The sequence below is a fragment of the Opisthorchis viverrini genome (assembly GCF_000715545.1).
Source record: "Opisthorchis viverrini unplaced genomic scaffold opera_v5_451, whole genome shotgun sequence".
NCBI lineage: Eukaryota > Metazoa > Platyhelminthes > Trematoda > Opisthorchiida > Opisthorchiidae > Opisthorchis > Opisthorchis viverrini.
The window spans coordinates 62642-75873 of NW_008752113.1; the positions used below are offsets into that span (position 1 = coordinate 62642).

Here is a 13232-nt window from a genome sequence, read left to right on the forward strand (position 1 = left end):
ATAAACTCTTGCAGCCACTTCGAACTCACTTCTGCTCTTTGGGTTGTTGGTTCATAGTGAAAATGCTGGTAACTTCATACCGGATATATTGCATGAATCGTTCGACAGTCTGACTCCAAGTACTTCAAACTTGTTCAGTTGTAAAAACGGCGTACACCTTGTACCGTGGTTACAGTTGCCACACTGTCGTTCACCGGTCACTTCGTGAGTTGGATTTGGTGGAAGCAGTGCCTGATGTAATTGTATCAATACAGGGGTACCAGTGGGATTCCGATTGGAGAGATCGGGAGGGTTAGCTGTGCACTGAAGGAAATAGCTCAGATGCACGCTCACTATTGACAGCGCGACTGGGCCGCGCCTAAAAATACCTATATCTACTGATGTTCCTTCTTGGGGTTCCCATCCAGGGAGATAAATGAGTTTGCTGGTAGTGGCTTTCCTACTTCACTGCCAAGTCATTACTAGACTTCCTGTGGCGCGTTTTTGCAAAGTAAAAGCTGTTTGAGGATGCCGTTCGACTGGCTTACGGAACACATGACCGAACCAGCACAGTAATCAGTTCATCTACCGTGGGCGAGTTATTTCTTAATAAAACCATTCTACGTGCTACAAGATTACCCAACCGATGTTCCCATCAGACTTACGTAGTGCGTAGAAGACAATGATGGTGAAACACGGGAAGTTTAGGATGCTCTCAGAATACGACGACCAATTTCTGACCCAAATATCAATGTGGAGCACATCAGTGTATTGTGAACTCAATTACTGATAGATGTATGCGACAGGTGACGCAGGTTCATAAAAGCTGCTCTGGCCTTCCAAATCCGAATGGAAATATCGCCTTTGGCTAAACTGCCGGGACCAAAACAAATGCTCAGGTAGGCGACTTTGTCTACTACCGCAATGGGCTCAACCATCAGCACGAGTACTGGGTTCAATCCCGCCCAGTTTTGCAGTGGCACTGTGTAGTTCGCAGGTGTGAACCACATGCCAAACCGTTAGGCAGGTTTATTTAGATCACTCAGTATCATTTTCATTGCATTTGTGGTATGCTGACTGCGTATTCGGTATCTGTGAGCGAATGCCCTGGGAGTGCTTCAACCCAGGCGTTAGAGCGTGACCGTGCGCCTTCCATAATCATATCAACAAAGAAATGGAAGAGGAGATATGGAACAAGACGCCATCGGACATGGTGAGCTGAGGCGAGCGACTGCCATGCAACTTCACGCATCCATGAGGGTTTGCATAAAGTGTTGTCAGAAGGACCAAAAATTTATGGAGAGCAAATCTGCTCCGTGGACACCACCATAGTGTTTGAAGGTCCATAGGTAACTTTTAAGTCAAGAACTTTCACCACTTTCATTCCTAAAATCAATGTCGGGATTCAATAATTTCTCGGAGGGTGAATATGTGATTGGTGCGTCTTGTTGCAGGACTGAATTCAGCTCGGTATTCACGGATCGGCCTTCTGCTTTGTTGAGTGAACTTCCGAAGGATAGAACCATAGAGCACCTTCGACGCCAAAGCTGGTAAGCAGATGCCACAGTAGTTTTCATACGCTGTTTGCGTGCCCTTTTTAAAGAGAGGAGTAGCAATCGGCGTGCCAAATCTTGTAGCAAGAATACTCACCGGATGCGCAACTGTGGGTTGACCGCTTTCTTTGAAGAGGGCTGGATGCAGATTGTGCGGTTCTGGTGCCGTCTCCTGTTTCACTACGGATATTTCGTATTTTATTTCGCTTGCATTCCGTCCACCCTTATGCACTGTGTCCTATTGTTGTGCTAGAGCTGAACAGTTTTTCGAAATGGGTGAGATCTAGGAGACACTATTTGGTCCACTGCTAATCTGCATTTGTTGGCTGCCAGGTTACGCGGCTCAAGCGCTTATGTTGAACATCTGTGGTGGCCAGAAACAGTTCACGGTCGTCTCACAGGTGAAGTAGTCACTGTGCGTTATCTGTGCGGTGGCAATCGACTCTTAATGGGCCATAGAGAGGTGATTCGAAGGAGCTCAGACGATCGGCTTTGGCATTAACATTAGCCACAAAGATGACAGTTCCAGTGGCTTTTGCCACGATAAATCTTCATGAAAAGCACCCTTCTAAGTGTCAGAATTACAGTCCGTTTGGCCGCATGCCAACATTACCAACAGGCACTGTTTTTTTTCATGTCGAGAGGCAGTGAGGTTGATCGAGCTGGATAATCGAACGGCACAAGGACGACTGTTCATTAGAATCCTATCTGGCAAAGTGGGTTCATCTCTGGGGCTGAGTAACTCCTACGCTTACTCGCTTCTGGACGACCGGAAACACGAACAGTGAAGTGTGACAGGAACACAACATATATAAATTTTGAGGGTTTACAGGTCTGGGAGGGCACTATCCGCCTGCCAGTTTGACAGAGTACGGACTGTGCTGTGGAGTGTTTCTCGCCTTTTCCGTACAGATTCGCTGATAAGTTGCATTGCATGAGACATCTGAAAGAATGTGAAACTACCTTGAATGACCACTCTCCCCTCTCCAATCAGGAAATTATACTAGGTTTAGAATTATGCTTCCGATCTAGTTTGTTCACTTTCAGAGGCGAGGTTTACCACCAGACTAACAGAGCCACCATAGGTTTACCAATCTACTCACAGCATAGAGTTAGCTTTCAGGCAGCCAGCAATTTTGATTTTCTTCTGAGAGTTTGGCTGAAATACAATTTCATCAGAAGCGCAAGTTATATGGACTAGTTTGACCATATTTCAATACTTTGTGAAATTCCATTCGCTTCACTGTACAAAGTGAGGCACCCTGATTGCAAAGTCACTTGGATCCATGATCAAACAACCTACATCAAACCAAATTAATCGGATCAGTACTTAAGCTTTAGCTCTACTCAAGCATTGATTATGAAGACTGCGATAATTCGTCTATTGGCACATCGATCGAGTACGATTTGCTTTGCCCGAAAACTGGAATGTCTTATTAAACAAACATTTAAAATCGCTATCTAACTCGTTTAATCAAAACTGCATTTAGGGTACCCAAACAAGATGCAGCAGCCGGGCAATGCATTGAACTGAGTGATACCATACCGGTAGCACACATGTAAATGTATCCACTGCATACCACCAGCTTCATAATCCGCACCACTTTCCAAACACATTACGGAGACAACTGGTTCCCACAAAAGACCTGTTTCAGTCGGATCACTGCAAAACTTGAGTCAAAAAGACTGACAGTATGGTGTGTGCCATTGTGGAAATTAGCAAAATCAACGGACATAAACGATATTTCAAGCCACCTGTTTCAAGAGAGGCGAGACTGTTGAACAAATTAGACGGTTGCTGAAAAACGCGTCGACAGCCCACAATCGGGTTGAGTCTTCTTAGGGCTCATCAGTTGGGCACAGTCCCTGATTTTCCGTTAACCTTATATTCGCTTGAACCCCAATCGAAACTATTTCGACAACTACGCTCATTTATATATCACTTTGGTTTTGACGAGAGACCCACGTGGAAGAACATTATAAAAGGGAGATTCAGCCGGGTTCCAGGTGAGTTTCCTGTCAAAACCCAACCGATACACAAACGAGTGTATTTGTCGAACACAGCGGGTACTGCAATCCATGCATTAGCTGGGGACCGTCGATTTAACTTTGATAACCTGTATACACTGCATGCATGTGGACAGAGTTGCTGTGCTGAACTAGTGGCCATTCATACGAGATATTCGTCCGTCAGCAAAGGCGAGTCAAGTACCGCAGACCGCACGACAACAGTCCCAAGCATACATAAGCGCATGCGTAAGAGCCAGGAAGAAGTTTTCGTATCATTTACAGCACATGCGACATTGCATTGACCAGTTCTGTTTGACCACAGTGATAAGGTTTTGATGTCAATCCTGTAAGGCTTAATGAAGACCACCTTCGCTGGTTGGCTCTATCAGTTCCACTCAACAGTTCCTTTGTGAAGTCAACACCATTTCACTGCTTATTACCAGGCTTCTTTCCGACAGGCAGTTTATACCACTTACCACTACCAAACGTTAATTTATTAAAGTACAACATTCTAAAAGAATCTTGCCATTATCATGTAAAGTCCACAGAGAGCATCGCATAATCATTCTTCTTTTGGAAACGACATTTCTCTTCAAACTCCTATCAAATAATTGTCGGACCTAGAAAACACTTTTACTCCAGTTGAACTTACTTATTTACTGTGCACCACAAATGAAAAAAACGGTTGCGGTTTGTTCTGTTCGTACTTTCAAACGTACCAGAGTTCACTGATGTTCAGAAAGAAGATATTGTGTGTATCCTTATGGATGCACTTCAGAAGCACCTCTTTGTCTGTATCTTTACATTACTGTGTTGTCCTTCTGAATCATTTCAGATGCACCCCACATTCTTTAGTTTAGGTGAATATCGTCTCATACTGCACTTGAGGATGCCTAGCGAGTAATAACCTACTACATGTTTATCAGCAATTCCAACCAGACTCAAACTTCTAAAGCAAATTTTTCGTGAACTCTATGTTTCGGTATAGCCGTACGAATAAATCCCTTATGTGCGTTTTCTGTTGATTTTCGATTTCAATACAGATCTATTGCGCTGAGGAGATTCCAGGCCATTGGAAACGGAGTTTCGTGCATAAATAGATGGAAGGCATACTAACAAAAAGTCTAGTCTGTCATAGGAAGCCTTGGACCGAGCATGTTTCTCCGCTGACAGATCTCTAAGTTGCGCATAAATTGTGTTAGCTGAGAACATAATAGTCTCTTTAGGTAAGTAAGACTTCTCTGGAGAATGAGGTGTGAGAACAGCTAATGATTAGTGGCAAGCTGCAATCAGAAATTCTCAGATATCTGGACCTACCACTCAATTATCCTGCCATATGAAGAGCAAGCATCATTCGCATTTTCTTTTTAAGGATTTACCTTCATCGTGCCATGAATCGTTGTTTGTTATTTTGGTTATCTATAACTATCTGGCGTTGGGTTTTCGCGCAAAGCGGTTTGACGTGTGACTTGTCTTTTGGTGGTTTTAGGAGAACGCGAAGGCTGATCAAGGAGTGCCTACTTCTGGTTTGTGGACGGTTCAACACACCTTCAAACTGACACGACCTTTGGTTATTCAAAAGAGCCGCCTCCGAACACTGAGTCAGGTTTAGAATTTTGTGCAAGACATTGTTAGTACTGATTTAAGTACGTGAAAAACCATTAGGTTCAAAATTGTCGCAATGCCTCCACTGACCTTGCAATGTGCTGACTTCAGACGTTGAATCTGTTCTTCGTCTTCCGTGAGATTATGATCCCCTTCAGAATGGAACTACTACCCAATGTTGAGCCAGGTGGAATTTCAACGAAACCTGTACTGTTGTGATTATATCCTTCTTTTATCCACTATTCTAACGTGAAGATTGTGGTAGTCAGCGAATTTGGAGAGCTACTTACAAAACAGTGAAAGCCTTTCACTTCCAGTCATTCATGAGGATCAGGCCATTCATGTTATCGCATTAGCTTGCCTGTCTTTCACAAAATAATTAATCGGAGAGATCTGGAATAAATTTGACCTTTATCGCCTGGGACGCTTAAACTAATAGGTGACGTTTAGGTAACACTGGAATTTTAGGCGCTCGTGAGTCTTACATATGAGAAGCGAATCGACAAAAGCGTCCCTAACTTTATCGTCCTTCTTCTAACACCATGTTTTTATCAGTAATGTCTTGCTGTAACTGCCAACTTTTTGTTGTAGTGGTATGGAGAAGTATACTTATTCGCAACTGAAGTTGGTCTTAACGGTCTTAACTGAATTTCAGCTGAAGCTTCCGTTTATGATGGACACATTCAGCTGACTCTGCTGCACAATGGCCGTCTCACGTTTCAGTTGGAAGGGTAATCGAGGCAGAGCCATCAGGAAAACGTGCTATTTTATCTCGGATATCGTACCAAGACATGAGACAATCGGTATGCAGCACAATCAGTCGAAGGACACCAAAAACGAGAGATGTAGCTGAGGTGGATCGGGTCTCCCGTTAACACCAAATTAACACTAACTCAAATAGCAGATAACTTCGTTTTACCGATTGCGTATAGTTTGATGTTCAAATGCGATATAACTTTGAGGAAACGTCAGAGTCCCAGGAAAAGTGAAACAGTTCGAGGGCTGTCGAAGAATTATCAGCAAAAATTGTGGGTGTGATATGCTAAATTTTTCCTAGCAGTGGCTCCAGGTACGACTGGTAAGCGTGTGCCCATAAACCCCCATATGAATACGGCTCCTTTATTTTTACTGTGACCTAAGTTGATCTACTGTTTATCAATGAATATTGGCCGGATGGTAGTTTATCCGATCGCTGAAACAGCCAGTCATTGTCTATGGATCTCCACAGTAAGCAGACAAATTTATATTTCAACAGGTTTAGCAAAGACAGACTGACAACAAGGACAAGCAACATTTAAAAATACACAAATCAAACCGGCCAAATGCTCCGATACACCGCCTTTCATCGAATGGCATTCCAAATGACCACGACCAGTGTAGACAGACAGAGGTTTCGGCCCGCTTCTGTCCCACTTTTTTTCTCTTCCACGCCTGAAACAGAGCAAAACCGATCGACTAGTATAGCCTTATTACAATGTATAAGGGATTCGTACCTTTTGAGATTCCTAGGTGGTATGTGTGTGTACAACCTGCTTGGTGAGCCCTACTGGGGGGTGGCGAATTTCACATCTTTTGATTCGTGAAAAGAGTACAATGATTTGAGTCAAATTTTTGAAGGCTGTACAATAAGCTATTTCAGATATTTCAGTGGATAACTATCAGTACAATAGCTAAGAGTAAGCCGAAAACATAAGTTTTTGTGATACATGGTTTATACAGAAATACCGAAACCCGCATTCCGCTTCAGTAACATGGCTTTATTGTGACAGCCCTCATACCCTCATTCTAAATGCATGTACCAAACAAAGTGTACCGCTAACCCCCAAAATGATTAAATATTTTATTGCATTTAGAAGGGGTCAATTATCAGCTACTTTTAACATGATAACTTTGCCCAAAGTTCATATTTAGAAGCAGCAAAAACTAGTAAGCAATATGAGAATAAAGTATCAAAGTCAGATGGCTGCTCAAGCAAATGTGGTAATTCACTAGTTGAACTCTTGTGGTTATTGCTCCTTGAAGAAAAGAATGGATTGAAACACCAAAACATTTTACCAATTTAAATTTAAGGACTCTTTTGCCAATAACGCGTTTTTTCGCTAATTTCAAGTTGCGCTGGTGGTCTGGTTAAAAACATTGTTTGTTATCATTTTCAAGGAAAACCGAACTGTTCAGCCTCCCTTGGTTTGTCACTTACGTGGGAAAGAAACCTCTTTCAGGCCAAACATTTGTGGAATCGGACTGGTTACCCGCACAATTTCTTCTCCGAGGACCGAATTATTGGCTGGTACACCAAAGTATGCAAGCTCATCCTTTCTAAAGTGCAAACCCAGGACCGCATTCTCCTTTTGCCGCCCATGCATGTCACAGCCGAATTGCAATTTGTGAAGTATCTTGCTTCGTTTGAAAGCCTTCCACATCTGAAATCGAAACTTCGTTATTTGTTCAACAACATTTAGTAGTGGGATTTCTTCAGATAAGGAGACTTATACCAGATTACCAGGAATATGAATCGGATGTTAAATGACAACTGGAATTTGTTTCCAAATTTTGCGGGACCAAACCCATATTGGATTCCCTCCTCAGGTTTCATGACCCACTATTTCGGTCTGTATCAAATGGAGGGACAGCCCTAAATTTCTTTTGTTTTAAGTCATTAAGGGCTTTCTATCCAGTCATTCAGACATCCGCTCAAGTCATATTGTTTAACATTACAAGAGAGCCTATCTTTTCTTCAATAAGGCATTGTGGATAAAATAACCAAGTCGCTCAATGAACGCCGTGAAAAATTTTGTGGGCGATTATTTGGTTCAGAAAAAACTTACATGATATTGGTCAAAGAACAGTATTGCTTTTTTAGATATCTAAGCAAAGCGAAGAAAAGTGTGCCCACTTGCAGCCCTCAAAATTTAGTTGAGGAACATAGAAGTTGGCAACAACGTAAGTTTTGTCGCCACTTCTAATATATGATTACTTGTTTCTTGAAGAAAACTGATTGGGTGTCTTTGGAGACGGGTCAAAACATAATAAAATATATACGCATACACACATATCACCATGCATATAGATATGTATACATACACTTCACGTAGTAAACATAACGTAAAACCATTTGCCTTTCACCTCTCATCCTACTTATATTGTTACTTATATTGAGTAACACTTTGCCGTTCTGATGATAGCTCAACCGTTTTTCCGACAGACTGCTATCAACTCCTGCTAATGCATTTCCGAAAAAAAGGGAACTAGTGAGTCGTACTTGAAAGCAAACGGAGGTTGACACTTTCATTTATGTCCCTGCGCGACAGCCGCACCACAGATATGATCCTTCTAAACCGCTGCGGTCAGTAAAGGAAATTGGAAAAACATGACTGTCATTGCAGCGCAGTTTACTCAGCTATGATCACATCTGACTGACTTGTGGTAAATATTCCTTCAGTCCTCTCAACTCCTGAGAAGATCGCAATGGCCAATTTTCCGTCATAAATTTATGTTATTATTGAACACATATATTGGGATTTCAAGGATACCACAGCACGTTTTCTGGGAGATGAATACATCCCAGCTTAGTCTTTCTGTGTCGGATGCGACAGAACTCGTGAGTTGTCCGGTAACAATAATATTTCTTGCAGAAAAGCCGCATAATATAAGGATAACGCCAACACAAGTCATAAAGTTTATAGAAATATATGGATTAACATCGTAGATGGGGGAGTAGATACGGATACAGGTAGACTGGTATGAGAGCCGATGTACTAGTGAGGGGCACGGTCTAATAAGGTATGTGTATGAAACAGAATTGTGATTAGCACGCGATTATTCATTTGATTAGCAAAGGGATTTAGACATCCAGAAGATATTAGTAGAGAACCAATATGGTGTTCTTTGAGTATCTTAGGAAGTGGCTTATTTATCTAATACTCTGGTTACCTGAAATAAGGCGTAGCAATTGTGACCTGTTAGTTAATCTCCAAATTACCAAATAAACCCTTTTATCTATGGGTGACTTCTTATACGTTGCACGCTTGTAAGAACCTTCTCTGAGGTAGTGCGCACTTCAATTTTACTCAAAAAGACCAATTCCGGGTAATTGTATCGTGGCCTTCAGCTGCAATAAACTCAAACAGTTGTTTTATGTGACCACTGTATTCTCGAAAGACCGAAAACAATCGATTGAGGGACATCTGCCCATCCTTCACACATGAAAAGCTGTTCGGTCATATAAATATAAATATGTATACATATACTATTAGAAAGTAACAGCACGATAGCTCACGACCGGTTTCGTCCTTATTGAGGATCATCAGGCAGGCACAGTCCTTGAGTTTCAGTCCACCAAAACTTCACCAAGTTAGCGAACTACACTCATTTGCATACCGGTTTGGTTTTGCCTGGAGACTCACCTGAAACCCAGCTAAATTTCTCATTCATGATGATTGCGCCCACCTGAGGAGCCCCAAGAAGTGCGAAAATTGTCAGCAACCTTATGAGTAGTGTGTTACGTCCATGCATGTATCGCGACATCTTGAATATCACAACATGAGGCGGCCTGATTCAGCAGATTCAGTTGCCTCAGAACATCATGAAGGAGAGATTCAGCTAGGTTCCAGGCAAGTATCCCGTGGAAACCAAATTGGTGCGCAACTGAGTGCATTTCACTAACAGCACGATACTCTTAGTACGACTCACAAGAGTCGTTTCCTGTGTAAAATAATATGGATTGAATGACGAGGTAACTGACACAACTAGATGCGACAGTTCATGCTCTGTCAGCTGTACTGTAAATTGGCTAACCCAAATCTGACTCTCCATTGGAGCAATGTATAATTTAGTAGATAGAAGCCTCGGCGTTTTTCGATGTTGGTTTACATCGAAGAAAATCACGTCAAGCTACACTTTATAATGAAGTTGTCCTAGGCACTTACGTTCCCTATATTCTCCACCAGATTTCCTGATTATCAACCGGGCCGAAATAGGGGCAGCTTTAATTGCGCTGCCAAAATAGAGCTTACTGGAATTAGTTAAAAAATCAGGCTTCCAAAAAGTAAGCAGAAATTGAACTCAGCAAACAAATGAAGTCAACTAGTGCCTGAAAACTAAATACTCTCAAATGTGCAAGTTGAAAAAGCCAAGCGATGGGATTGCTGCTTATTCGTTAAAGAAGAGGGCACTTGTCTTAATGGTGGACGATAATGCCGGTAACTTTCATGTCAGACGTTTAAAGGCCTTGTTGTGTGTGTAGAAGTAAATGAAATTCTCTGCTTCATTCCGTTCATCAAGCAAAGAAGAATAAATAAACTACTTATTCCTGCCCTTATAACAGGTCTTTGATCTTATTTGTTTGTTCTGTACAGATTTGTATGCAACTTATTATCTTTATAACCTGTCTCAGTTATGATCAAAGCAACTGACTATTTTGGCTGATAAGTGAAAAAGTCATCCCATATCCGGAGTCCCATATCTCTTCGTGGGTTTAAGGGGCCTTGTTGCTTACTGGAGTTTGAAAAAAACGACCTGTTCCGATGAACAGAGCTGGTGTTTATTCCCAAACACCGGTGGTCAAGTCCAGTACCGAATGTATTAGCCCGGGCCTGGCTTGCATGTTAACTAGTGGGTTTTAGTATCGCGGCAGGTGAGATTAAACCTGATTGCAACACCGCATTCTATCCATGTTCTTTCCTCCCATCTCAGGGAACATGGGAAATTACTATTTATGATTCTCAGGACGAAGAGTAGAATGTCTGGCAACCTAGTTATTAAAACCCGAGAATTTCTGACCTAAACACGTCGGAAAGTTAGTGACATAAAATTAGGCCCAGTAGAATCTTCAGACAGGATTTATCAGTGAAGCAATTCGGGGTTTCGAGTCGCTTGTGTTCGTCTCATACTAGTTCAGTGAATAGCAGATAATAAGAGCTCTTAACAGGATAAACGTGACCGTTGGTTTTTACCTAACTTCACAATGGTCTGGTGTTCTAAATATCAACGAGGATACTTGCTTGAGTAACATCTTGTGGAAGAAAAAGGGAACCTGTGTTGGGACGATCCACCGATGGTTGTGATGGATACATGTTGCTGTGCCCAACCTTGCATAGCATGACAGATTAGTAGCTGGTAATCTGTAATCAAGTTAGCTTAATAAACGGCCGAATGTTGCGTTAATTCTGATCGTGTTTGTGTGAGAACGCTGGTGTACATTTTTGGACAAATAATCAGAGAGATCAATACCAGACACGCGTTCTCAATGTTGATCTTTTGGGTCTTTTGAATCCCAACGTAAATTACATGATAAGTGTCTGATTGAAAATATTATCTGTCAACCTGCAATCGAAACGGGGGTCTAAAATAATACCTGAAACTCTCAGTGAGACCGTACTTGCAAGAAATTTCAAAAGTCAGTCTGACAGCTGTTTAAGGATTGCTCAATAGAATTTCGTGGTTAGTCATTGACCAAAAGTCCTCAAACTCATACAATAATCAATACGTGCAATCACTCTCCGTCTCATTCTTCGCTATTTCATGGGTGTCGAAGGTATTTTCGTCCCACACATTAAACCGGTTCATGATGTAAAGCCAAGAAGAATTGTGCGGTTGCTGGAAATCATCAGTAGGGCGCATCTCGCGGATTTTAAGGAGACTTATACAAGCATGATAAAAACTGGTATCCGAACAGTAAACCGTCTGTCACGTCATCGAACAGTCGAGACCCAACCACGTGACCGGAACTGTGTGACAGAATGTTGCCCACGCTATATCCGCTCTAATTAAGAGCTAATCGCACTACTGATCAGCCACTAACGGAAGAATATTCATCATCGAGGAATTCAAAAGACCTGCATTACCTATGATGGCCAATAGGAGCAAAGCAGCTTTATTGTGCTTTCCGGACTTTCCGCCTTCATTGTCCCGCTTGTTGTCAGTTCATACATATTACACAAGTTGCAGTTCCTGTCGTTATTTTTACCTTTGAGCATGTGAAAGCTACGCAGTTGCAACCGTTACCAAGGTAGTTGTCCTGAAAGCTCACGAAAAACGTGGGAAATCGTAACCGTGGTTTGATTCGATTTATTCTTCATCCTGTAGTACGTTCACAATTTCATCCCACAAGAATTTCTTGCACGCTTTCCAAAATATGAAAGTACCCTTTGAGAATATAAACTGCATATATAAACACACTCGTGAGTGACAAAAAACCATGACTCACGAAATTGCATAGGCGGGCTTCCATTAGAAGATGATCAGCGCCCGAATTAACGTCGTACTTATCATCCAAAGGAAATTCCGACCCTTTCGGATCCACCACTGTCGCTATGAGCTGATAGGCTACGTGGCAGAATAAGGTGATTATGTCAGTAGAAAAATTCCAGAATGTAAAATACGGCAGCCAATAACAGAATAATATTCATTCTACAGCATATACGTACATAATTGAATCCCCAAAGAGTCACCTACCGACTACTGAGGCTAAGATGACTTGGAATCACAGGAGTATCCCAAACTTTCGATTCTGAAATAGCACACGCGTTTTATTGCAAAAATCACCGTGATGCAGCACTGCTTTTTCTTGAATGACCACTTGAAATTCCACACGTCGATAAGGAATACACACATGAATGGTCTGCTACTTGAATTCGATGATGAAACGGCGTATGTTATTTTGAGCCTAGTTTATGTTTACTCTTGCAGCATTGTTCTTAAATGAATAAACTTTTTTAATAAATGAGTAGCAATTGAGAGATCACCCCATGACTAATGTGTAACGCCACATTTCCGTAATAATTAAAGACGCTATCTCATCTCTTGTGAAGTATCTATGTTTCATTTCAGAATTTAACGCCACAGGCAAAGTCGGTCTAAGTTTAAAGGCCTAGGATAACCGTATTAGCGTATTGTCATCAACCATGCGCTTCCCACGAAACTGTGACCGCTGACTAACCCCTGTGGAGTCCTACAAATACCCTTGGCCCAGTACTACCAAAAAACTCAAACCTGATAGTTTTACAACACCTGTGATCAACTCGCACTTCGAAAAGAAGCAGACCGATGCATTGCACACAAGATAATCTAATATCTTTGGCCTCTTTC

At 41.9% G+C, this 13232-nt stretch overlaps 1 protein-coding gene across 1 annotated transcript; it reads right to left on the minus strand.

Annotated features, from left to right (window-relative positions):
- Positions 1–1374: 1374 nt before the first annotated feature.
- T265_15366 (hypothetical protein) lies at positions 1375–12468 on the minus strand (the record flags this gene model as incomplete). The annotated part of the gene is made up of 4 exons (XM_009177747.1): positions 1375–1770; positions 2146–2240; positions 7345–7567; positions 12352–12468. Coding segments are annotated over 4 exons (831 nt in total), but the record flags the coding sequence as incomplete, so codon positions are not given.
- Between the last annotated feature and the right edge of the window lie 764 nt (positions 12469–13232).